This window comes from Ochlerotatus camptorhynchus, unplaced genomic scaffold (genome assembly GCF_037179485.1).
Source record: "Ochlerotatus camptorhynchus isolate MF236.1 unplaced genomic scaffold, CSIRO-AGI_Acam_v1.1 ptg000167l, whole genome shotgun sequence".
In the NCBI taxonomy this organism is placed as follows: domain Eukaryota; kingdom Metazoa; phylum Arthropoda; class Insecta; order Diptera; family Culicidae; genus Ochlerotatus; species Ochlerotatus camptorhynchus.
The window spans coordinates 2,638,410-2,665,708 of NW_027040657.1; the positions used below are offsets into that span (position 1 = coordinate 2,638,410).

Sequence of the window (27,299 nt, forward strand, 5' to 3'; positions counted from 1 at the left end):
TAATTTTAACATAACATACCCCCCCCCCCCCCTCTTGTAACCGCTCCACACCTGGAGAGCAGTAATTGCCGTGACACCAAAAGTTAATCATATTCCATAAACTCAATTTTCCTCATTCCTGGTGACAAGTGCAAGCAAACAAAGTAGTCTGCTGTTTTTTCATCCAGTCAGTTGCTGCCGTTGGCAACTGTCACCGCGGGTCGGAAATCCCTGAAGGAATGTAAATTATGGCAAACATCAAAACGGTAGCCGCATTCCATATCGTGTGTATCTGCCGTCCCGCGGAGGTTGGGAAAACGGAAAGGAGTCATCCCATCGTTCCACCCATTATCGTTGCCTCGCATTGCAGTGGAAAGGATTTTCTGTAAAGTGTCGCTTTTGTTATGCAGGGTTGGAATGTCGATCCGAAACGATTATTTGTACATTTTTTTTCCCCGCCTACTACGGGCGCCCACTGGCGTCACAACGCATGGTGCTTTATTAACAATGAGCCTGTATTATCATAAAAGAAACTAATGAACGCTGACGCCTTATGAAAGCACTAACGTCAGCTTCTTACCCAAACTAAAACAGCTTTTATTTTGTCGCGATTGAATAACCGCTAAGGAGCCGCAAAGTCTGAGTGAACTAATTTTTCTCCATCTCTCCCTCTCTGTTTCTCGTTGCAATTTCAGTGCCGCATACGATACCCTCACCCAGCAGAATGTCGCCATCAAAAAGCTATCACGGCCGTTCCAAAACGTCACACATGCCAAACGAGCCTACAGGGAGTTTAAGCTTATGAAATTAGTCAACCATAAAAATGTAAGTATATTTCTTTGAATGTCCACCCCCACACCATCTCGCTTTAATGAAATAATTTCACGACTCGTCAGAGGATAAGGTTGATATAGTGCGAAATTGATCACGCATTTTTGTATTATACTGGGTTGTTTTCATGTGTATGTGCTCATTGAGTATAATAATCTATCGAACGGTTTTTGTTGGAATCACTTGATCATACAGAAATGCTTCTCTAGTTTGAACGTAAAAATAAAGATTCTTGAAAAATTTCCTTGTTCGCTACAGTCTATAGTTAGAACTTTCATTGCATTTCTAGTAGAAAACAAAAAGCGGATGTAAGAATCTTGTTCTAACCTGCTCTGAATATGCCATGTGTTATGCATGTTATAATCATTGTAAGTTTTTTTGACGTAGGACTACGTCTTTGATTTCTATATGGGGGTACACTTTGTAAAAACCGAAAATGGAACATGTAACAAATTAAGAAAGATTTTGAACGTTAATAACTCAGCTGCCCCTGGTCCAATTTCAATAATTTTATCACCAATCGATCAGAAATATGGCTACGCATCGATAACAATGCTTCCGAATGTTGATTTTCAACAAGAAACTATTAAAAAACTGGTAAATATCCAGCATTGTCCAAAAGCGTCGAATTAACTAATAAATCCACCAATTACCTACATGCATATGCTGCTTCCCCAGCACAGTCGTCAGAGAGTAGTAAGTAGACGAAACAAGTCGAAGTGGCATTCGCCTCCGATCCTCGGGCGCGAGTGAATAGGGAGGATTGAATTGCGTAATATTTTGCACACTCATTGCCATATTCAGAACCACAAGCTTCCAACGACCACACAAAATGCTCTCCTGAGTTGAAATCTTGTAACCAAACTTGGAAACAGGAGATACACTCAAAAAATATATGACATAGCATGTCATCCATGTGAATTTCACATAGCTTTCCAAAAAAAAGTTGACGACAGCCTAAAGAAATCGTTTATGGACTTTGTCGTTCAGTTTTTTCCTGGAAATTTTTGTTAAATAAGCTAGAATTAAATAAAAAAGGGTTTTATCCCATACATTTTTTAACCGCTTTACTACCAATCCCCAGAGAGCCAAAACATTCAAATTTGAAGGAGAAAATTCACTCTCACGATCTCAATATCTCAACATTCCATGTATTTTGATGACACTCTGTAACATTTGGTAGGGGAGGGAGGATTAACATTTGAAGTCCCTCCCATTTTGCATATTCTGCAAAAAAATACATAAACATTCCCTCACTTTTAACATATTCTGCAAGAAAATACTATTTATCAAAAATTTCTAGGAAAAAACTGGCTGATAATGAATGATTTCTTTTGACTTATTTTGACCATAATATGCATCCAAAACGATCCATCCACTTATCCAAATTTCAAACATAAGGGGGGAAGTACAATTAAAAGGCCTAAAATGAGGCCTATCTTTGAGAGTGGATTGCGAGTAGGGAAATAAATGAATGTTAGCGATTCTTTATGTATGTTATTAAGGGTTTAATGATGATTAATTATCAGTGACATTTTTTTTAAATTTTGCAATTTAGCCCAATTATTATAAATAATGTGAAGTCAATTTTTTAAAGCAGCACTTCGCGCCGTGCAGTCCCTACGTCCATGATCACGTCTGAAACAAAAAAAAACAGGACATTAAATTTGAAGGTACAGCGCACAACATGAATTAATTCGTATGTAAAATAATGTTTTTTTCACAAAAAAATTTTAAGTTGAAAAAAAAAATTAAAAAACCCTATTTTTTCGACTTTGTTTATAAAAAAACATGATATAACAAACAAATCTAAAAAATCTTTCTATTCATGTTGTGGAGAATTTAATTATGAACATAAAACAGAAAACCGGAATCGATTTGAATGAAAACTCTGACCTGTACATTGCACGGCGATTTTGAAAACACTACTTTTCAGTAGAAGCATTTAAAGTTCAACTTTGACATGTTCAGCCATTTGACATGCACTCACTGAATTGCGTATAACTTTTTAAATAAGTTCCGGACGGCTTTATGCTTTTAAAGGCTCATTTCCAGATACATATAGAGTAAATTAAGCCAACAAAATTTTTTTCGAAAAAAAAAAAATTCCAATTGTACTTCCCCCCTTCGGCTTGTACTCGAAAAAATGCACCATTTTTATCCATGTGTAACTTTTTTATCCGTGGGTAAAAATTGATGAAAATCAGGGTATAACTAGTTTGGAGTAAATTGTTTACATGTGCAAAATTTCATAACAATCGATTCAGTGGTTATTGAGATGTCATCGAAACAAGAAGAAAATCGCCGGAGAATTTTGCGCGCCGTCATGGGAAATCCGACTGCGACCATGAGATGGATCGGAAGACAACTGGGAATCACCCATACAACTGTGTCTCGGATGGTAAAATCGTTTAAGGAGTCCCAGACGACCGAGCGGCGGGCTGAAAGTGGAAGAAAATCGAAGACAGCTGACCGTGTGAAGGCCTGGAAGGTGTTGGATTATTTCAAGCGTAATCCGAACCTTTCGATTCGCGACGCGGCTCTGAAGGCAAAGTGTTCCACCTGGTTCGTTCAGCAAACCATGAACCGAGCTGGGCTTCGTGTATTCAAGGTCCGGAAGACACCAAACCGGCGTGATCAACAAAACACGGCGGTCAAATCCCGCGCAAGGAAGCTGTATCGAGAGTGGTTAACGAAACCGATGTGTTCTACGTTGCCAAATCACGGTTTGATGTTCCGGAAGACATAAGGAAGAAGAAAGTGGATAAATTCGCCAAAAAATACTTGCTCTGGCAGACCATATGCCAATGCGGTAAACTGAGTAAACCGTACATCGCAATGGGTACCATCAACAGCGAAATTTACCGCACCGAGTGCCTCCAGAAGCGTCTGTTGCCCTTCCTGCGGTTCCACGGAGGCGAGACATTATTTTAGCTGGACCTGGCATCATGCAATTACGCGCGATCGACGTTGGAATGGTACATAGACAATAACCTTGTTTTTGTACCAAAAACCGCCAACCCCCCAAATTCACCAGAGATTCGTCCGGTGGAAAGATTTTGGGCCATAATGAAGACCAAAGTTCGAAAATCGTCCAAGGTGTTTAAGAACGAGCTGGAGTTGAAGAAAAAATGGATGAAAGTGACCAAAAAGGTCGGCTCCACCATTGCACAGTGGTCCAGAATGCAGATTTAGGTGGAATGATATGTTTTGAGACTGTAATTGCAACATTAGACTAAAAGTCTCTTGTACAAAGTTGTTCCTTATAGTTAGGCCCTTATTTTTATGACATTGAATTCTAGGGTGGTTCCTATTATCATTAAAATCAATAATCTAACTTTTTTGTTTGAATAAATTAAAGTATTCATTCTTGGGCAAAGTTATAGCTGAGCTAATTTCAAGCAACTTTGTTCAAAACATCTTTTTTGTATCTTTTAAATTGGCCGATTAAGAGCTATTTTCTTGAATTGAGTTAGGGTGGCGCTTAAAAAACAGTTATTTTGCTCTAGTTTACTTATTTCAAATTTCTCAGCAAAGGTGTTTTCAAATGACTTTTAGATCTTTAGAAGGTGCTGCAAAAAGCTTGTGAATATTTTTCGCCGATCAAGAGTTATTGACGTTTTTGTACTAAAAATATGCACTTTTCAAATGTTAATATCTCTGGTTGGGGCAAACAAAAAAAAATGTTTTCATATGGCATTTGAAAGAGCGTATGTTGTTCTGATTAATATGAAAAAAATTGGAGGATGTTATTTTTTAAACTCGTATAAAATCAATTCGAATTTATTCTTTTTTTTTACAATATTTGGGTATATCTTTTTTATTAGAAGAGATACAGACAACAAATTTCGCTATAAAACATTCGTCTTAAGGTGTTTTAAAAGTTTTTAGAGGATGACTTTCATGAGAAATTTGAAATAAAAATGTTAGTGCTAAAAAACTATCCCTAAGTCAACTCCTAAAAATTACTCTAAAATGAGAACGTTAAGAGATAGAAACAAATTTTCTTCGACAAAGTTGCTTGCAATCAACTTAACTACAATTTTTTCAAACAACATATGTTTTTATTTTGTAAAACAAAAAAGTTAGTTGTAAAAATTCCCTAATTTGAGGACCACCCTGACGTTTGCAAACTCATTAACGGCCCTGGTGGTGTAGTGGTAAGCGTGATTACCTCTCACCCCAGCAGGCCTGGGTTCAATCCCAGTCGGCGCCGCCGGGATGTTCTGAGGCATAACATCTCTGATCACGCCTTCCTTCGGATGGGAAGTAAAGCCGTTGGTCCCCGGTTCATGAGTTGATGGGTCGATAGGTAGAGTCCAGGTGTGGGAGCTGCCTTCCTGGCACGTCGGTAGCATTGGTGCTCAGCACGGAAAACAAGATCGACGGAAAAACCAAACCAAAGGTTTGCAAACACCAAAAGAAGGGAATTTTTAAGAACAAAAACTTCTTCTAAGACACTAAATGTCCAAGTATTGAAACAAATGCACTAGCACATTTTATTTAAATTTGTCACTAGAGTGGTCCTATGAAATCCATCTTTTGTCAATAACTTTTTTATTTGAAATTTCTCATGAAAGTCATTTTCTAGAGACTTTTAAAACTCTTTAAGGCGAATGTTTTAAAGTGAAATTTGTTGTCTGTATCTCTTCTAATAAAAAAGATATACCCAAATATAGTAAAAAATATGAATAACTTCAAATTGATTTTAGACGAGTTTAAAAAATATCATACCTCCAAGTTTTTCATATTATTCAGAATAACATACGCTTTTTTCAATGCCGACAACAACTTTTTTTTTTGTTTGCCCCAACCAGAGATATTACATCCCGCATAGAAAATTACCATTTCTAGAACAGTTCAAACTTCACTGACACCTTACTAGCTATGTTAACTGTACACAAAATAGTTTTGTTATGGTTTATGGAATGTAATAAACATTAAAGAAACGCTACTTTCAACTGTTACAGTTTATGGTATGTTCCAGCTAAATTTTGTTACGGTTGATCAACTATACTGAACTGTTACAAAACATTACGAATAAAAGGTGTTAACAACTTTTACAACGCTTACGTGTTTCGATTATGGTTGCTTTATGTTTTTACAATTGGTACAAACAGAAGAAAACGCTGTTGATTGAAACGGTGCTCGTGAGTTCATTGTGTTGTTTTGTTTGTTATTTTATTTTTAAAACCCTCGGTAATATTTATTAGCCTTAACTATAAATATTTCTTAAAAGCGCATGCACTTTCTACACAAATATTCAGGGCTAACAGCGGTTTATATGTGAAGGAGATTTCGATGCTGGTGGCTCACATCATCCAAAAAGGAAATCGAAACAGGTTCGTTATGCCGGGGCCTTTTTATCTTCCAGAAATGGAATGGAGTTTGTTTTGCAGGGCAAATTCATTTATCTATTCATTTTATATTAAGATCAATAAACATGTTACCAAGAGCAAGGGAGGTATCCACAAAAAGAAATCTTGTAAATCACTTTAAAATTAAAGAACAACCCATGACGGCTGTATTCCGGATAAGCTACGACAGAATTTATTATAACGTCAATAAGTTTGGTAATTTATACCATTTCATAGTATATCATGAAGTTAACAACAATGCAATGGTTGGTTCTAAACCGTACTACCTTATTCGAAAGTTAATGGAAATAGTTTCACATATCGAACTAGAACCTTTTCTGATGTGGTAAGGCTATAGTTGTTTTGCTAAAAATGTATGGGAAAAAGCGAGATTTCGTATGGTGAACGTTTTTAACCACCCATTGTTCTTATGGTTGGGTCTTCGAAAACCTTAATCAATATTTATTTTATTTATTTTATTTATTTTATTTATTTTATTTATTTTATTTATTTTATTTATTTTATTTATTTTATTTATTTTATTTATTTTATTTATTTTATTTATTTTATTTATTTTATTTATTTTATTTATTTTATTTATTTTATTTATTTTATTTATTTTATTTATTTTATTTATTTTATTTATTTTATTTATTTTATTTATTTTATTTATTTTATTTATTTTATTTATTTTATTTATTTTATTTATTTTATTTATTTTATTTATTTTATTTATTTTATTTATTTTATTGATTCCATCAACAGGCTTCAATAAGCCCCAATGATGTTAAGTAATACAAAAAACAACATGATTGTCTGTGCTTAAAACTTAAACATTACACTGCTATTCACGGTTACCTGTGCCCGAAAATATCGAGGTGAAACTACGGCGAAGCGTCTGACGTGGTACGTGAAAATCGAACACTGAGGCAACTCTGTTGAAAACTCGCTGCAGTCCGTTTATTGCTCCATTCATTCCGTAGTTCGTGCGACGAAAGGGAAGTCTCAGCATAAGACTGTTTCTTAGTGCACGTGGTCGTACATTCAAATCGATTTTTTCGAGGATAGTAGGACAATCGATTCTCCCTTGCAATGTATCGGCAACAAGTAAAGCCCTTGCAGCGTCTCTTCGGGTCGAAAGAGTTTCCAAACCAATCAGCTGACATCGGCTTTCATAGCTAGGCAAACGGAAAGGATCTCTCCAAGGCAATCGCCGAAGGGCGAAGCGTAAGAATCGGTCTGCTGTAAGTAAGTAAGTAAGCTGGACTGATTCGACTCTTTCAACACCATTGTTGTAGCTTGGATTCCAAACTGCTGAGCAATATTCAAGGACTGATCGGACCAGTGAGGAGTACAATGACTTCAGGCAATAAATATCAGTAAAGTTTTTGGTTATTCTAAAGATAAAGCCTAGTGTTCTGGAAGCTTTATCAACGACATACGAAATATGCTGCTTATATGTGAGTTGCGAATCCAAAATGACTCCCAAATCCTTCACGTGGCTCACTCATTCAATTGCTGAACCCAATAGGTTGTAGTTGAAGATGATTGGTTCTTTTATCCGAGAAAAGGAGATTACTGAGCACCAGTCAGCAAAAGCATGAAGCTGGCGTTGAAGAAAGTGACAGTCGGCAATGGAACGAATCCGAAGGTAGATTTTTAGATCGTCAGCATACGATAGTCGAGGTCCGTCAAGCACATAATTCACAACGTTGAAGTAGAGCAGGAAGATCAAAGGTCCAAGGTGGCTACCCTGGGGTATCCCAGGATAAGTATCAGATCGGTAATCGCCTATGGCAACCATCAGTTGGCGACCGGTTACATACGATCGAAACCATTGTAATAGGTTACCATTGATCCCAAGTCTGTCTAGTTTAGCAATAGCAATAGCATGGTTTAGCTTATCGAACGCTGCAGACAGATCGGTATAAATCACATCCGTTTGAGCTCGGTCAACCATGCTATCAGTTACATAAGATGTGAGGCATAGCAGACTGGTGGTCGTGGAACGACCTGACATGAAGCCATGCTGATCATCACTCAAAACATGCTTGCAGTGAGAAAGTAGCGGTTCCATTATGACTAGTTCAAAAAGCTTCGATACGGTGCTCAGTGAGGTAATTCCACGATAGTTGTTGACATCTCGTTTGTTTCCTTTTTTGTGAACAGGAAACATGTGAGCAAACTTCCAGCAAGAAGGAAAAATACCACAGCGAAGCGATAATTTGAACACGTGACAGAGCGGAGTCAATAGACTATCGATATTCTTCTTGAGAAAAACGGACGGGATTCCATCGGGTCCAGGGTTGCAAGAAGATTTCAGCTTGGAAGCAGCTCTTAAAATAGTCATATCGTTGATGTCGATGCCATTTAATGTATCGCCGTGCATTGGAACGTTGAGAGAGAAGAGTCGGCAAATCTCCTGATTTGTGGATCCCACTTCGCCATTGAACACCATGGACGATGGAAGACCGGATTCCTTTCGCTGCTCGTGTACATAGTTCCAAAAGGATTTCGAATATGGTCAAAACTTTATCTAGGTATGGTTTGATTAAAGTTGACTGAACCTTTCTCATTATGGTTTTCAGAGGAAGATAAACCATTTTCAATGTGGTAATCGTATGGTTGTGATTTATGCGGGATTTGAAAAGTGCATATTTTTAGTACAAAAACGTTAATAACTCTTGATTGGCGAAAGATATTGACAAGTTTTGTGCAGCAAAAATTTGCGCCTTCTAAAGATCTAAAAGTCATTGCAAGACACCTTTGCTGAGAAATTTGAAATAAGTAAACTAGAGCCAAATAACTGTTTTTTAGCGCCACCCTAACTCAATTCAAGAAAATAGCTCTAAATCGGTCAATTTAAGAGATACAAAAAAGTTGTTTGGAACAAAGTTGCTTGAAATTAGCTCAGCTATAACTTTGCCCAAGAATGTATACCTTAATTTATTCAAGCAAAAAGTTAGATTTTTGATTTTAATGATAATAGGAACTACCCTAGAATTCATTGTCATAAAAATAAGGGCCTAACTATAAGGAACAACTTTGTACAAGAGACTTTTAGTCTAAAGTTTCAATTTCAGGCTCAAAACATATCATTCCACCTAAATCTGCATTCTGGAAATGTAATGAGGGGTCTTAAAGGAAAGGTGCGGGCTTTCAGCGATGGAAAGGAAATTGAATAAAGTAATTATGCCAAAACATAATCCATATGTATTAGTTCATTCCCTGAAAGTTTCAAGAAAATCCGACTTAAATAAATTTTTGGCGAACACTTTTGTCTTGTGCATTTTTTTCGAGTTCAGGCCTTACTATCAATGGAACAGCGCCATCAATGAGAAAAAATATCCTTGATAGTGAAAACTATTTTTGTAGTTCTTTAAAAATTCTACTCTAACTCTTTTCTTAAATGAACTTGGTTGTTGGTGATAATGATGCGTAGACGACATCCATGGCCGGGACTGTCTGCTCTTGTCGTTTGCTGTTGCTTATGATAGCCAATACAACCTGTTACAACTCTGCATTGAACAAATTCTAGAAAATTGTTTCGCTTAGCTTTCGCAATGCAAAGAGAAAATCGATGAAGAGAATCGATCATCGCGTATACGCCCATATGCATGCTCACTGTCGATTTTCTTTATGGCCAGTGTGAAAAGTGTGATCTGTGAAAAACATTATTCGGGTCGTTTTGCAAGCCACGAAGTGATTTTTTGGTTCAAATGAGAAATGGTGGTTGAACTACAGTTAGTGCTGATTGGCAAACGCGATAAAATGGAAACAGAAGAGAACGAAGATCCGTGCGAGCTGTGTGATGAAGACGAAGCGTTTGGCGGAGGACAACAGACAGCAGCTATTTAAAGGGCTACTGAAACGTGGAATAGAGAAGTCCGGAAAAGTTGATGATCACAGTCAAGCAGACCAGAGACGATGTTTTATAAGAGACGCGAGAATCGATCAAAGCAGATAGGACAATTTGAAATGTTCATCGAGAAATCTCGATTATTTTTTCGAAGTGACGTATCTGCTTTTGTAAACAATGCATTTGCTCGTCGATTTGGCTTAACTGGTAGCTCGCCCACGCATGCTAACATCACCATCACTACCTGATAGTGGTGTTAGTATGCGTGGGCGAGCTACCAGTTACGCCGACCGACGATCAAATGCATTGTTTACAAAAGCAGATCCGTCCATTTAAAAAAGTAATAGAGAAGTCACTTGTGATTAAAACTTCACAGTCGATCAGCGGCTTTGTAATTTTTTTAAAAATATTAGCTTTTTGGCATTAATGTAAATATAAAAAAATAATCCAAAAGTCAAATAGTATCCAATTGCACTTTTCATACGCAACCATAATGAAATTGTTATGGTAATGTTGCCTAACGACGTGTTTCGGGTATCATTCAAACCATTTGTAGAATAGTTCAATAATTTGGGTTATCATTCGTTTATGGAATTTTTTATTAGAGAAACTTAATTATACTTATTTAAATCTTAAAAATTAAATTTCATCCGCCATCTCAATACTCCTCACGCTTTTCCTCGTGAAGCGCTCGTGTTTATTTACATTGCTCGATTGAAACCGCGTTTGGCGGTTCGATTGGAACTTTTGGCTTCAGGCTTCGCGCGTCTATTATTAAACATCGTCTCTGAAGCAGACCAGTTTTGGTGAGATCATTCCATTTTTATCTATAAATTAGGAGTTTGGAGAACATTGGAGGCATTTTGTGAGATCCTTCGATTATACTATATTATAAAAACCATTCATTGCATCACATATGATTGTTAAATTCACTCTTATACCCCGGATTTCCAGTGAAAACTAGATGTATGAGTGCTCATAGCAAGACAGCGTATATCACGTGATATACACTCAGGTCTTTTTTTACACGGGGGATACGGTCCGTGTAAAAAAAAACCGTGTAAAAAAAAACCTACGAGATTTTGATGTTTAATGTGATGCTTAAATGTTTTTAAAAAATCGGATTTTGATGCCATTTGTAATTAAAGCATGATGTGGTCCATATAGGCATATTTTAAAAATTTCTGTATTTACACCAAAAATTGTGATTTTTTTTTTTTAAGTAAGCCATTCGATTACAAATAGCTTGAAACGGATAATGTGATTGGAATCAAGTCGATAGGTTGTATCGTTGTCGAGAAATCGTTAAAAACGTACCGTGTAAATCGTGGAAAACCGTGTAAAAAAAACCGTGTAAAAAAAAACCGCGTAAAAAAAAACCGTGTAAAAAAAGACTTCAGACACTGTAATGTGAACGGGGTATAACCTAATCATTTTCCAGGATGCTTTCTCGTACTGGCTGCGTTTGTATTAGATTAGATTAGGAAATTGTACAGAAGATTTGATAATATATTTCCAGAAGACTACAAGGAAAGGCCACGAAGGAATTAACTCTTGCAAGACTGATAGGGCTAACTTCCCCATTTCCGGCCTATTAAGCATAACCCGCACTTAGTCTTTCTTAATCTAGTTCAGTTTAGCACCAAACGGATTGTTATTATTACTGATGGCTTACAAATTTATTTACCTTTCCGCACGTACCGTAAGATTTGAAAACGAGAAACCAATCGTTGAGATATTGTCAAAAGTCCAAAACTGCTTCTTGACGCCAAACTCGGCCTACTGATTTTAAACTCGGCCTAACGCATTGAAACGCAATTGAAACGCCATTGAATTTACTCCGGCCTATCGGATGAAGTTAAAAATTGATTCGGTCGGAGCGCTTCTTTTGTTTTTGGGAATAATGAGTGCAAACCTTCATACCACGCGTTCGCATTGACTTCGTTCGGTAGCTTATTAACTTAAGTATCGTACGCATAACTAATTTGTTAACTCTGAAATCATGGATTTATTTGAAGTTTTCTGCTCGATAGGCCCAAAATGGGCGATTAGGCCGAAGTAGTTCTCTACCCTACCGCAGGGACCAGTTGATCTTCAAAGTGCAAAATATTCAATCGATCATTGTTTAGTACACGAAAATCAAAAATCTATTACAATGAATGTTAGTTCCGTTTCCTATCATCCTCTGTTCATGAACATCGCAACGAATGTAAGAAATTGACCATGCAGGCGATGTAATGGTTTTTTGTATTTTTTATTTCGTGTTCTATCTACGCTTTCGACTATACCAGTAAGCTTGTAGAACGACGCACACACTTGCCTCGAATCTCTCCAGCAGAAAAAAGCATACGAAGTCGAGTATGCGAGAAAATGTGCGCTTCTTGTTTGCTTTTAGGCTATCCTTATTCAGAAGCATGAAGAGAGCAGTGGAGAAACCACAGGTCACAACGTTCGTGGTTCGAGTCCAGTCGGCAACCTTTTTCCTATTTTTTTTTCGACATAATAAATTTACCTCACTAATACACTCTACATTTTTCGGTCTCCAATTTTCTTGCATTGGCCGCAGCTAGGTATATCGCATCCTCGGTTCATGCGGTCTCCACTTACATCCTCTGATGATGAATCCCACATAATTGTAAGCGAATCTTACATCCACCGGTTGGGTGTAGGCTTAGTGTTGACACACGAAATCAGTTAAATTTTCAAAAAAAGGATCATAATCCAAGTAATCTACAAACCTGCTAATTGCTATTTATACAATAAACAATAAACAATTATTATAGCTATTCTTGGGGAAAGACAGCTTTTGATCATGAGTAAAATCGGAGTTAATTTTGAGTAACTGTGAGTAACTCGCGTTGCTCAACATAAAATACACATAGTAATCGATACTGTCAAGCAAAGCAAAGCAACAACATTTTAAACAGTGTGCTTGCAATGCTTTACTGGGAGCATCTTTCAGCAATGAAAAGGCAATTGCACGTGTATAAAAGGAACTACAAGCTATTCCCTTAAAAATCGAAGGAAGATGTCTATGGTGACCTTACGGAACAGTCAGAGCTGTCTTGCTTTACTGCGATGCCGATGACGTTCTATTACAGGGGGATTTTGTACAATCTCTAGGAGGGTTCCAGTCAATCGCAAAGGGGATTTATCACAGTCTCAGTAGAGATTCCGAACAAGCCTAGGGGGAATTTCAGACAATCCCAGTTCGGTTTCCCAACAATATCAAAGGTAACTTCGGAAAATCCAAAGAAGGAATATGAACTATCCCAGGGAGGACAATCACAGGAAGAATTTCACTCAATATTGAGGGGGATTCATGACTGTCCAGGGGGGTATTCCATATAATCCAGTCAATCCAAAGGTAGATTCTGGACAGTCCCAGTATTAAAAAATGGTATGTGATGGTTCCTACATCCTTTCGACGATCGCTCATTGACAAACTTCATATAAGTTTCAGAATAGAATCAACTATGAAGTTGGCCAGAACTAACCTCTTTGGACCTGGGATGAACAATTAAATAAAAGACTGCATTCAACAATGCTGCTTTTGTTTTAAATATCGATCAACACAACAACACCAGACGATGCAAATTCAACCTGTTCCTGTTCAACCTTTTTAAACTCGTGTCTATTGATGTCTTTTTGCAGGAGTATCAATTAAAACAACGAACGCTTCTGGAGAGAGTTGAGTCTAACACTGACATTTTCTAGCTAAATATACTCAGAGATTTAAACCCCTCTTCCTTAATGAATGCTGGTAAATAAAATGTTGCTTATCACGAAAGACTTTTCTCATTTCAGGCATGTAGTGCAACAAAATATGAAACCTCTTTGACCGATTTTGTGAGATTGAGTATTAATTTTCATGAGCTAAATTAATCTCCTGAAAACATTTGGCCAAATTCTCACTTCCTTAGTCTTGAAATCACACCATCTAGTGTTTCCTTCCCGGGCAATTTACCAGAATTATCATTTCCCGATTCCCAGAGAACTTGTTTGACTTCCCGAGAAGCATTTTTTTTGTACGAAAACCATGTTAAACATTTGTTTTATTAAAAATGACCACACAACTTTTGGGAAAAATTGATAGAAATTTCCGGAGAAAGTTTGACGAATTTTTAGTGCGAAGCCAGGAAAGCTTTCTGGCGAAGAATCTTTCCAACAAAACCGGTAGACGCTTCTGACACAATCTGTGGGAAACTCCCGGGCGAAGTTAGAAGAGACTTTCATGCAAATTTAGGCAGCCGGATGAAACTTTCAGAATAATTCAGAAAAGTTTTCCGTGGGAAGTCCGGATGCAATGGGAAATAGTTTCCACTTCCAGCGGTAGGACTTCTGATTGTAATCTGATACTGTTGGAATGAAAATATGATGAAACTTCCGTTGAACAATGGTGGAAGATTCTTCCAGGGCAAGTTTTAAAAAAAAAACTTCCAGGAGATGTTGGAAGAAACTTTCGTGCAAAGTCAGACGAAACCTCCCAGAGAAATCATAAGAATCCTTCCGAAGAAGCTGGTGGAAATCTTCAAGAAACTTCCAGAAATTGTCGGAAAAATCTTCCGGGAGAAATCCTGACGAAGTTCAAGTTTTAATAAATAACTACCGAAAATATTTCCCGATTTCCGGCAAGAGTCTTCAGCTATTTTAAGATTCCCGGGTAATTATAAATGGCTGGGATATGGAAACATTAACACCCCCACATCACCAAAAACTTCAAAGACATTACACTTAAGCCATCCATCCTAGAAAGAAAAAGAGACCTAAATATCCCTTGGCTTGGACAAGAGCCATCTAACTTGGATCTTTTAATGAATGAAAACTAAATCTTGAAATCAAAACATTCTGTCAGACGGGGATTGTTTGAACATTCTTTGATGAAACATATTAGACTACTTTGTTTGTTTTTGAGTAAATATGAGTAACTCAAATATACTCACTGCAAATATATTAACTCTGAGTACAGTTGTCTTACCCCTAGTAGCTATTATTATAAATTATTAGTGACACTTTATCACTTCTGTGACATTTGTGTCGTAATCACTATATTGCAGCGCTACCCAACGTGCGGCCCGCGGGCAGATGGCATTAAATCAAAGTTTTTGCCGTAATTTTATTTTATTTTTTGAATTTACAAACAATTATGCTCATGTCCCAGTCGTCACTCGTAAATATGTACAACTACCGTAAATTAAATGTCAAATCAAAATTTGCCGAAATGACCCCAACTACCTCTAACTTCTCCAACGTCACGATGCCGATATTAATGATATCATTATTCATGCACCAACTCGTCACAGATGTAAATGAGGCAGCATTATTGCTACAATTCAGCTCTGAGTAGCTAGTTGGCCAAATTATACGAAACATTCCTGGGTTTGATTCGCTCGATTAACAAAATGCCACTCCTTAATAGATATCTTTCCAAATAAGCACATGTTTGCCAAATTCCAAGAGAAACACCACATTGACGTCACACAGCGAAAATAAAAGTACCGAGATAAGCAATCTCAGTTTATCAAAACCATGCAAACAATATGAAAAGCAGCAGCCATTAATCATTCTTTTCAAAATCGCTGAAAAGCAATTTCAACAAAAACCGAACCACTTGGGCGCCATGATGTCTAACTAATGAATGCTCTTATTTCCTCCTCATTATCCTCAGCATTCTGAAGATATAATACGCATGGGATTGCGCTTTCTCATCGTTTTTTTTCCCTTATCCTCTGACGGCATTGAAATTCGCCATCCCAGCGCCCAGCGCCATGGGACAGTTTCAATCCAGATCCAATCATCCACTAATCGATTCCTCCGCTTATTGTCTGCAGATTATCGGACTATTAAATGCATTCACACCACAACGTACGCTCGAGGAGTTCCAGGATGTCTACCTTGTTATGGAACTCATGGATGCCAACCTTTGCCAGGTCATCCAGATGGACCTGGACCACGAACGGATGTCCTACCTGCTGTACCAGATGTTGTGCGGAATCAAGCATCTGCACTCGGCCGGCATCATTCACAGGGTAGGTCTACAGCTGGGGGGATTTTCTCGTTGGAATTGTGAGATAATAGGAAGATTTTTCGTTTACCTGTAGGACTTGAAACCTTCCAACATTGTAGTCAAATCGGACTGCACGTTGAAGATTCTGGACTTTGGACTGGCCCGCACGGCCGGGACGACCTTCATGATGACACCGTATGTCGTGACGAGGTACTACCGCGCCCCGGAGGTCATCCTTGGTATGGGCTACAAGGAGAACGTCGATATCTGGTCGGTCGGATGCATTATGGGAGAGATGATCCGCGGCGGGGTGCTGTTCCCCGGTACCGATCACATCGATCAGTGGAACAAGATCATAGGTATGGTAGCAAGACAATTATCTAAATAGTATTGGAATTTGAACCACCTCTCAATTACAGAGCAACTGGGAACGCCATCGCCCTCGTTCATGACCCGATTACAGCCAACGGTGCGGAACTACGTCGAGAACCGTCCCAGGTATACGGGCTACCCGTTCGATCGGCTCTTCCCGGACGTGCTGTTCCCGACCGATTCGAACGAACACAACCGTCTCAAGGCTAGTCAAGCACGGGATCTACTGAGTAAGATGCTGGTCGTCGATCCCGAGCATCGTATCTCCGTCGATCAGGCGCTAGTGCACAGCTACATCAACGTGTGGTATGACGAGAGCGAAGTCAATGCGGTAAGTTTCGGGGCATTGGGTTACCAAAGTATGGACAATATGTTTTCAAAAAGAGTTGTCTTCCTCCGCAGCCTGCCCCCGGCCCGTACGATCACAGCGTAGATGAGCGCGAGCACACTGTTGAACAGTGGAAGGACCTCATCTACCAGGAGGTCATGGAGTACGAGGCCCGCAACAATTTGACCGACGGCGAGGGAACTCCGCGGTAGAAATCATCGGCCGAATAAAACGAACCGAACCTGGTGTTCCTGGACTCGACGGAAGCACCCAGTTTGTGCGAAGAGCGTTTGGTGTGAGCGACGAGACGGAAATTCACCAGAGAATACCCCCAAGACTTGATTGACTCCTGAGAAAAACAGAAAGAAGTTGTGTACATAAAAAAGCACAATGCATTATTACAGATAACGTGACATGGTAAAATGGGAAAGAGTGTAAAGCTTAGGACACAGATAGGCAACCAGTAGTGACACAAAGCAAAGACGTTAAACTTTACCTTTTATTCCAATAGTAAGACGAAAACAACAAAGTAAGCCAATTTTCTCCGTCTCATCATCGATCACCAATGTCATTAAAAGTGAAAGATTGTCATCAAAGTAGGCAATTCCAAATAAAAAAAAACAAGCATCCCGAGAAGAAAGTGGTTTCGTTCTGATCGCCCAATTTCAACAAAATGAAAACGGGTTGAAAAAATCGTACTAAAATTAAAGAAAAGTATTTGACCGGCAAAATTAAATAAAACAAAAAAAAATCGTGCGCTGTGAAGTTCATTACTAAGAAAAATGGAAAACACATCAATGAAAACAAAATAATAATAAATCAAATGCTTAATCAAGCAAGGTTTGTAAATATTTATTAAATTTGTGACAGACTTGTAAGCAAGCAGACAGGCAGAAAGTAAAATCAATGGCATGACATACCTAGATTAAATCATAGTGGCAGTTCGCACGTGAGTGAGTAAAGTGAATAAACAGGCAAGCAAAAATCCACTGGTCAAAATGTGCAATAATTTTATCGCGCCAGATTCGAATCCATAAGAATACAAACAAACAAAAAAACACACGCTTCCATTGGGGATGTTTTCGACAATGTTCCGGAAGTTCATCTCAAATCAGCAACATCAAGACAACACCTAAACTGCTTTTAATTGTTGAAGTGAATCTAGATGTAAATCTTAACGCTAAATAATCAACCATTTGAAAGGTGAAGCGATGCGTGAAAGTAACTACATACAAGTGCACATGGTCCTCATTTAGCTTTATGTTCAAATCAACGGATGCACGCGACCACGAAGATAAGGATAAGAAGATGTGATAAGGTGAGTCTGTCGATTGAACTTTTGTTTTTGTTTTGTTTTTTTTTTATGAAAAATGCTCAGGTTAACTCATGGCAGACTAGATTCAAAATCCTAACCGTTTTGTTGCAACTTACGTCCATTGTCAAATCTTAGACGTCAGATGTCAAAGTCATTTCGACTCGTCAGATTCGAGAGTTAAGGTATGCTTATTTATCCCTATTTACCAAACTATACAATTCACAAAAATATAGACATGCGGCTATACTTTGATCCTGGTCCTTAACCTATTCATTAATTTAGATAACACTGCCCTTTATTCAAGTTAAGGTAAACCAAGAGGAAAAGGACATCCAGTTCAAAAGTCGAATAGAAAATCTAGAAATATTTCACTAACTCACACATGATTAATTTCCAAACACTTGAGTTCGATTGCCATCTCTATTGCCATATTCATTCGAAAGAGGTAGAAAGGAAATACATTTGATAGTACTTAATTATCACGGCAGAAAAGATTTAACTGAATTCAAACCAATCAATTCTAGAATTTTTTTTAATCGGTTTAGCACATAGGAAGTTCGTTCGTAACAAAAATCTGTGGAAGAATACTATTTGTTGGATTGATTTGAGGATATATGCAACAAGCAAGTACAGTATGTAAACATTGAATAAACAAACAATAAATAAAGTAGAACAAAAAGTCCTGTAAATAGTACTAATGTATGGGAGTAATAATTCAAATCTAGAAAACAAAGTCTAAAACAAAAAAGAGAAAATCATATAGCAATTAGTGCAGCCCAAACTTACGATACAAGTAATCAGTAAACAAAATGAAAACCCAAGCTCTGATCATTTTTTGATGATTGGACGTATTGACGGCAGTTGAATACCTATATCTATCATCGCATTAACCTTAACAAAAAAATAAACAAATCAGCCTTCGTTAGTGGAAGGCTTTATTTGCGATGATATTTTTTAGCAAAAGTTATCTCAAAGAATGTAAAATTTAACACAAGCACACCTATTCCGGTAAAATGTCAACAGAAACACACACACACATACTAACACACAACTCATCTACTGAACGTTGGAAAGATTCCTATCGATAAATCTACCGTTCAGAATCATAAGGGCCGAACTGCGAAGATTGATTTTCTCTTTGAATTACAACAGTTGAGTGAACTTATTAGCGAAAAATGCCAAACCAGCTGAGCTATTAACATAAGAGAAATTTGATCAATGATAGACCGTAATGAGTCTGAACGCTAGAAAGACATCCGGAAAAGAGTCGACGAATCACTTACACAGACACACACAAACAAACACGCAAAGTTCAGACTCTAGCCAGCAAGTTCAATATGACAGTTCTTAGCAAACATAATTATAGCAACTAACAAAAACATGGATGAAAATGAGTAAAAGAACAGTTTTACGATTCCGCCCTTTTTATAGAATGAAAAAAAATACAAACGATACAAGCTACGGAGAAAGTTGGGAAACATAAACACTTCTCTACTACCTAGATCTGCTAACTTGTCCCATTTCGGAAAGAGAAACTTGAATAGTAAAAAAACGCAACATGACTTTTACGGAAAATGAGAAAAAAAAATCAATTGGTCAGAAACGTCAGAATGTTCGAAACGAAGCAACCTAATGGAAAAAAATACGGAAAATAATTAGTGACAATCGCTTCCCAGATTTTCTGTTCAATGTCAATTTTCGATTTATTTGCATTCCTATCGCATAACTGCATTATTCTATACAAAGGAATATACAACAGGTAAAAGCAAAAAAAAACATTAAACAAACGTCCAAACAACTAAATAATGGTAAACATAAACAACACTTTTACCGCAGTTCTCCGCAATCAATCGTAGCAACCCACGCCCAAAATCACACACTCACACTCACAATATTTCTTTTATCGTTTCCGCTCTTACTCATTCTTCGTTCATACGATTTATGTTCACGCGTCATTTCTATAAAGTAAAATAGACATCCCCACAGCATAACAAGTAAAAAAGTAAACAAAACCTCTAACACACGAATTACTTTAGTAGGGTGTAGTTCGAAACCATTCGATAAGCTCTTTTTATCTTCTCAGACTTGTTTCCTCTATTTCATATCCAAGACATGAAAGCAAAGGGAATGTTAAGTAGCAACTTACACTCTCTTGAAAAATGGTACGACTAACGTAAATAGCGATAAACCCCTCGTAAGGAATAACGCAAATCACAAGACGGAAACGTTCGGAAAAGAATGAACAGCAAATATTTAAACCTAACACTAGACTTACAAAAAAAATGAAACAAAACTATTACAAACACTAACCAAAATTGCGAGAATTGGCGAATGGAGAATGGCAGCGATACAGGAAGTTATGGAAATCAGCCTACGCAAGACATGAAAGCAGTAAGCAGAAAGTTTAGATATCTTGTGCAAAGAAAAGTAAAAGTTGATGGATTACAAACACACACACTCTCACACTCACACTTTAAGGTAGGAATGGTGGAACCGAATGGAGAATTACAAAAAAAAAAACAAATGAGACGAAGGGAGTAAATTGATGCGGATAAGGAAGATTGAGTATAAAAGTGTATTAAAATAAAACAGAAAAATAATATTATATTAATTCAACAACTGAAAAAAAAACAAAGTGGAAAGTAAATAAAAAACAGAAAACTGATAAGACAGACTAAGAATGGAAATAAAAAAGTAAAATGAAAAATTAATGATAAAACTTATTTATCACAAAAACAGCGATCGGAATTGGGTTGACTTTTTATTTTAGATGACCTTTTTCCTATTTAAACGTAGTTTAGCAAAATAAAAATAAAATTTGGCGATGCTCCGTGTTCAATCGAAGAAATTTTTTAATGAATTGGTTAGTGTGGGTAAGTTTGGAAGTCGTGGCTATATCGACAAGTTCATTAAAAGATATGAGATTCGTCTTCTGAAAATTACGGGCGAGAAATTGTCAAGCAACATGGCAGTTATTGACGAGTACGTCAATGTTTTTGCAACAGAAATGCGTTCCGAAGATTTGCTTCCAAGTCAAATCTTCAAAGCTGACGAAAGTGGCCTATATTTCAAATGCACGCCGACCAACACATATGTTGACAAAGGATCGGCTACCGCGCCCGGAAAGAAAGTAAACAAATAACGTCTGACTTTCATGCTATGCGCAAACATGGACGGTTCATTAAAGTTGCCTCTGATGGTCATTGGAAAATTTCTTAAACCTCGACCGTTGACAAATTTGAAAGAGTTGCCTGTTTATTACGCCGCATCGAAAAATGCATGGATGACCCGCGTTCTATTCAAAACTGGGTTTTTCGAACATATTGTGCCGCAGGTCCGAAAGTTTTTGGCAGAAAATGATCTCCCTATGCGAGCAGTTTTTGTTTTGGACAACTGTTCTGCACATTTTAATGCCGAGGAATTGAAGACTGATGACGGTGCTATCTGGACAATGTTTCTGCCGCCCAACACCACAGCTGTAATTCAACCAATGCAATGGATCAAAACGTGATCCAAATGATTAAATCATGCTACAGACCGATCATGATGCGAGAGGTTCTTGGAAGATCTGGAGAGTTTCACGACAATGTTAAAAGGATCAATGTGAAGGATGCCATCTTTTGGATTGCGCAATCATGGGATCTAGTTGCTCAAGCATCCATAAGAAAGTCGTGGAATTTGTTGTACAATCCGGAAGATGTGCAAGACGAAGATGATTTACCATTATCAGTGATTAAAAAGAGATTAACGGAGATCTCCGCCAAAATTATGGCGTCGAGTGTCATCGATGATGAGAATGCTGAATATGAAGCTCTGAAAGATTCCGAAATAGTGGAAAAAGTACGCAATCCTACAGCTGACGACGACATGACGTATAACACTATGGATTCCAGCCTACCAGCCGATGACAGCATGAATGTTTCGGAATCTATTGATCCTGATGACGACTTCCAGTCAGTTTCTGATGAATCGGCGTTGAATGCTATGGACGTAAGAAGAAAACGGTTGGCCTCTCAATTCTCAATTTTCGTTGCGTGAAATGAGATCAAAAGTCTTCAAGAAGATAGTGGATATAAATTCATCTTGAGAACTACATTACCTGTTATTTTAAAATCGATTTAAATATGATTAAATAAACATAATTTCAAAGCAACAATGGACTTAATATGAATCAGAATTGCTTTTTGAACTCAAATAAAATATATTAAGAAACTGTATTGGAATATTTTTGTTTTGCAGTCATATTTTTTAAATTAAAAATCACCCTCTTGGACCACTTTACATGGTATGGTGTGAAAATTTTGGCTTCAATACTTGATAGGTATTTGTAATTTGAATTTTTTTCATAACTGAACAACAAAAATATCAAAATAAAAATATGCTTCGATTTTATGTACGATTCGATTTTATGTACATTTCAGAATCGAAAATTTACATATAATCGAGGTGTTTGTGTGTCTTTGTTACAAAATCCGGCGTTAAGGGGTTTTGGATTAACTTTGACCTGAAAGGATGTGCCACAACAACATACAAAAACTAAATCCCATGATGGTCCGTTCACTTATTACGTCACGTTTCAGGGGGGGCGGGGAATGGCAACCGAACAAAATTTTTGAAGATCCGTAAAAAAAATGTACCAAAGGGCCTTTAACCCTCCGTTACTCGCGTTGTTGTACTTTGTACAACACACATGAGTTTTCCATTGCCATTGTGTTGCTGAGTTACCAATCGATATGAAACCAACGAGTATTCCTCAGAAAACTTGTTTTGATCTAAACAAGCTAAAGTTTGATTACAGTAAACACCTAAAAAATGCGGATAATAGAGAAAATGTGACTGGAAACCGCGTAAACGGTGTCCGTACTACGTGGGATTTGACTTAATTGGTTACAACATGGAAAATCTCAAGATCCTGACCAGATAGAAAATTACTGCCTTCGGCAAAGTTGGTTAACTGTGATAACAAAGGTTAACTGTGAGAAAATTTTAGCTTGTTTAGTTAAAAACAAGTTTTTTAATTAATACCCGTTGGTTTCATATCGATTGGTAGCTCGGCTGCAAAATGGCAATGGAAAACTCAAACTGTTGTACAAAGTACAACGCGCGAGTAACGGAGGGTTAGAGGGGGGTTTCGTGAGAATTGGTCTTTTGGTGGCTTCATACCTGGAAATTTATATCAATTTTCTTATCTTATTTTGTAGTTCAATTCATTTATTTATCATTTCAGTAAAAACAGTAGTTCATCAGTAAAATGATTCAGTAAAAACAAAGAGAATTGCAAATTTGATCTTAAATCAATCCTTATTGACTATTTTTCCAAGAATATTTTCCCTGATTTCACGAAGTAAAAACTGCCGTTCCAACGGCAATTGATTTTCCTCAACACATGTGATGATAGTGTCAATACTGTTCAGCACTGATTGATCTGGAATTGGTTCGTACTCCTCATCTTGGTTGTCATCTGCTGTAGAAATGTTTGCAGTTTCATCCAGAGTGGTGTTCGTCACGCTTTCTCCTTCATAAAAATGTGAATCATGGTTAAGAACAGCATTGACTATGTCAGCATCAGACATGACATCGAATTCCGCATTCTCGTCTTCATTTTCGCCTGCATCCGCTTTATCAGCAACCATCAGTTGAATTGTTACACTATCATCCCTAGAGCACCGGAACTATTATTTGCAATGCTAACATTTCAAAAATATTAATGGAAAATGGTCGAAATTGATCGAGTGCGTCAAGTTAGGAACCGCGTCAAATATGGTGCCTTCACGGTAGCCGTGATTTTTAGCCAAGCTCGAGACGGCTAATACATAGGTGTAACAGTCGGAAGAAGTGTTAGTTTGTTTACTTAAATGAACCATGCCCATTTTGTTATGGCATGTTTGCTATACGAAATGCGCCTCGTGTTTATTAGCGAATTTCACATCAAAGATTGATTAATTGAGTAGGAAATCAGTTTGGCACGGCATTTGTGACCAGCATACACCTTCCGGTAGTATGAAACAGGTCAAAAACTGTTCAAATCCGCAGATAAAATTTTTGTTTTGAATTTCTGTATAGCAAAATAGTGAACTTTTCGTGAACATTAACGGCAAAGAACTCACCAACACTGGGAGACTGTGAGTTCCTGCCCACCTGTTCATTTTCCATCGTGGACCGTTGCCAACCTCAAAGTTCTGCCCCTCCACGAGAAGAAGAAGGGTGACTGATGGCCTAGGCGGGTATGAGAGGTGACACCGTCGGAAGAAGTGTTAGTTTGTTTACTAAAATGAACTATGCCCATTTTGTTATGGCAAGTTTTGCTATAAGAAATGCTCCTCGTGTTTATTAGCGAAATTCACATCAAATGTTTATTAATTGCGTAGGAAATCAGTTTGGCACGGCATTTGTGATCAGCGTACACCTTCCGGTCATATGAAACAGGTAAAAAACCGTCCAAATTCGCACTGGGAGACCGTGAGTTCCTGCCCACCTGTCATATTACCCGCCTAGATTCTGGTCCGAGATGTTTTTAAGACAGGTGGGCAGAAACTCACGGTCTCCCAGTGTTGGTTAGTTCTTTGCCGTTAATGTTCACGAAAAGTTCACTATTTTGCCATACAGAAGTTCAAAACAAAAAAATTTATGGGTGGATTTGGATGGTTTTTTACCTGTTTCATACGACTGGAAGGTGTATGCTGGTCACAAATGCCGTGCCAAACTGATTTCCTACGCAATTGATCAACCTTTGATGTGATTTCGCTAATAAACACGAGGAGCATTTCTTATAGCAAAACTTGCCATAACAAAATGGGCATAGTTCAATTTAGTAAACAAACCTACACTTCTTCCTATTGTGTCACCTACGTATTAGGCACCTAACAACCGACATTTGAGCGGGATTCAGCGCTTGAATTACCTGCGAGCGTCTCTAAAGGGTGACGCACTCAAGGTTGTTGATGCATTCCCAATGAGTGAAGCCAAACGTTATTCGAACGTTTATCTACAGAAGAAACGGCACGTCAACGCTTTTCTGCAGTTTCCGAAGATAAAGAAAATTTCTGCAAGTGGGATACATGATATTCGACACTTTTGACCGACACACGAAAATCATGGATCAATTAGGGAATTGAATGCAGGCTGGGGAGCGATGCTGACGCAGCTATTGGTATCGAAGCTGGAAGACGTTACGCAGAAAGACTGGGAAGAGTATGCTTTGAAAAAGGAGGATCCTGTATTTCTGCACGTGATGGAGTTTCTGAAAGGCTAAACCCGCATTTTGGTTGACCAACGTCTCGATAGCCAACGTATTTTGAGAGCGAGGAGGATTATGAATTTCCATTTAGTTCCACTACCTTATTTGGTTATCATTGGTATTTGCCAGATGTTCCCGTCTATGTGGTTATAATACGTTGTATATTTGCGGTACGGATGAGTACGGTACGGCTACGGAAACGAAGGCTTTGTCTGAGAAGATCACGCCCAAGCAGATTTGCGACAAGTATTTCCACAACTCGATCTACAGTTGGTTCGGAATTGGATTTGACTATTTCGGCAGGACAACTACAGCTGAACAGACGCAAATTGTTCAGGATATGTTTAAGGATCTGTACGCCGGAGGGTTTATCGAAACCCGGGCAGTTGATCAGCTCCTGTGTCAGAAGTGCGACCGTTATTTAGCTGATCGGTTCGTCAAAGGTACTTGTCCTCACCCAGGTTGTGGCTACGAGGGCGCTCGTGGTGACCAGTGCGATGCTTGCGGTAAACTGATCAACGCCATTGAGTTGATTCGTCCGCGTTGTAAGGTCTGCAATAGTTCTCCGAGCATCCGGCAGTCGAGTCAATTCTTCCTGGATCTACCGAAGATTGAACCGAGGCTGCGTGAATGGGTTGGACGCATAATGCTCGCGTCATCACGCGAGCATGGCTGAAGGAAGGTCTGAAATCGCGCTGCATTACACGAGACCTCAAGTGGGGCATTCCGGTTCCCTTGGAAGGCTACGAGGACAAAGTGTTCTATGTGTGGTTCGATGCCCCGATCGGATATATTTCTTGACCAGTCGCTACTGTAAGGACTGGAAGCAATGGTTGCAACCAAGCCCGGATACCAAGGTCGACCTGTATCAGTTCATGGCTAAAGACAACGTTCCATTCCATTCGGTCATGTTCCCGGCTAGTTTGATCGGCATTGACAAAGGTTTCACCATGGTATCGCATATCATGGCCACGGAGTATCTCAACTACGAGGACGGCAAATTCAGCAAGAGTCGCGGAGTTGGAGTGTTCGGTAACGACGCCCACGACACTGGACTCCCGGCGGATGTATGGCGTAGATAGAAGCTCGTCTCGACCGGAAGGTCAAGATTCAAGTTTCAGCTGGAATGACTTGGCCGCTCGAAACCACTAACGAATTGCTCAAAAATCTTGGAAATTTTGTCAACCGTGCTCTCGTCTTCTGCGAGAAGTTCTTCGATTCGGTCGTTCCGCCGTTGGTCCTGAACGACGAAGATTACAATCTCCTTGCCTTGATCAATCGCGAGCCCAAAGGCTACGTCCACCAAATGGAGAAGGCTCGAATGCGAGATGGTATCCGTCACTTGCTTACCATCTCGCGCTACGGTAACCAGTTCATGCAAGCCGAAGAGCCCTGGGTTTCGGTCAAGGGAACTGACGATCAAAAGGCCCGCGCTGGCATCATCATCGGCCTGTGCTGTAACCTGGCATGCCTGCTAGCTACTCTAATTTTCCCATTCATGCCATCAACGGCACGGAACCTCTACAGCCAGCTCAACGTCACAGCTGGTCACATCGATGCAGTCAAACCGCATATGCGCATCCTACTGCCCAGTGGTCACAAGATCGGAAAACCGTCTGTCCTATTCAACAAAATCGATCAGACGAAAATCGACGAACTGAAGAAAAAGTACGCTGGAACCCAGCAACAACCAGCCAAACCCCCAGCAGCAAAAGCACCCGGAAACAAGCACAAGTCTTCTTTTCGTCATTTATCCGCTTCTTCTGCGTGTAGTCCTCGAATTAAAGTTCAAACATTTGACTGAAAGTTGTTCCAGAAATTTGTGGCATCGCGAGTGAAAATTTTAATTTCTGTTTTTTTACGCGGTAGTGAGAACGGCGCTGATCTATTGTTAGGGTTTTGCGATGTGCATTGCTTTTGTGCACGCACCGTTCAAGCTCACAAGTTATCTGTTCCCGTATCATCGGTGAGTTCGTCGTTGAAGTGCGTGTCCTGTGGTGGTTCGCATTATATC

The 27,299-nt window shown here is 38.5% G+C and overlaps 1 protein-coding gene and 1 pseudogene across 10 annotated transcripts in view; both read left to right on the top strand.

The window, feature by feature from the left end:
- Nucleotides 1-20,364, top strand: part of LOC135701551 (stress-activated protein kinase JNK) — a 303,139-nt gene extending 282,775 nt beyond the window's left edge. For 8 of the 10 annotated variants that reach the window (XM_065222389.1, XM_065222392.1, XM_065222394.1 and 5 more), the window contains 5 exons: nt 675-804; nt 15,858-16,055; nt 16,128-16,392; nt 16,453-16,736; nt 16,790-20,364. In XM_065222389.1, the coding sequence (XP_065078461.1) occupies nt 675-804; nt 15,858-16,055; nt 16,128-16,392; nt 16,453-16,736; nt 16,790-16,945 (1,033 nt within the window). In that variant the 3' untranslated portion in view covers nt 16,946-20,364. The remainder of the gene's footprint in view (nt 1-674; nt 805-15,857; nt 16,056-16,127; nt 16,393-16,452; nt 16,737-16,789) is intronic. The other 2 variants (XM_065222397.1, XM_065222399.1) reach the window with 1 other exon arrangement.
- A 4,816-nt stretch (nt 20,365-25,180) lies between these two features.
- Nucleotides 25,181-27,089, top strand: LOC135701561 (methionine--tRNA ligase, cytoplasmic-like; annotated as a pseudogene).
- The last annotated feature ends 210 nt before the right edge of the window (nt 27,090-27,299 follow it).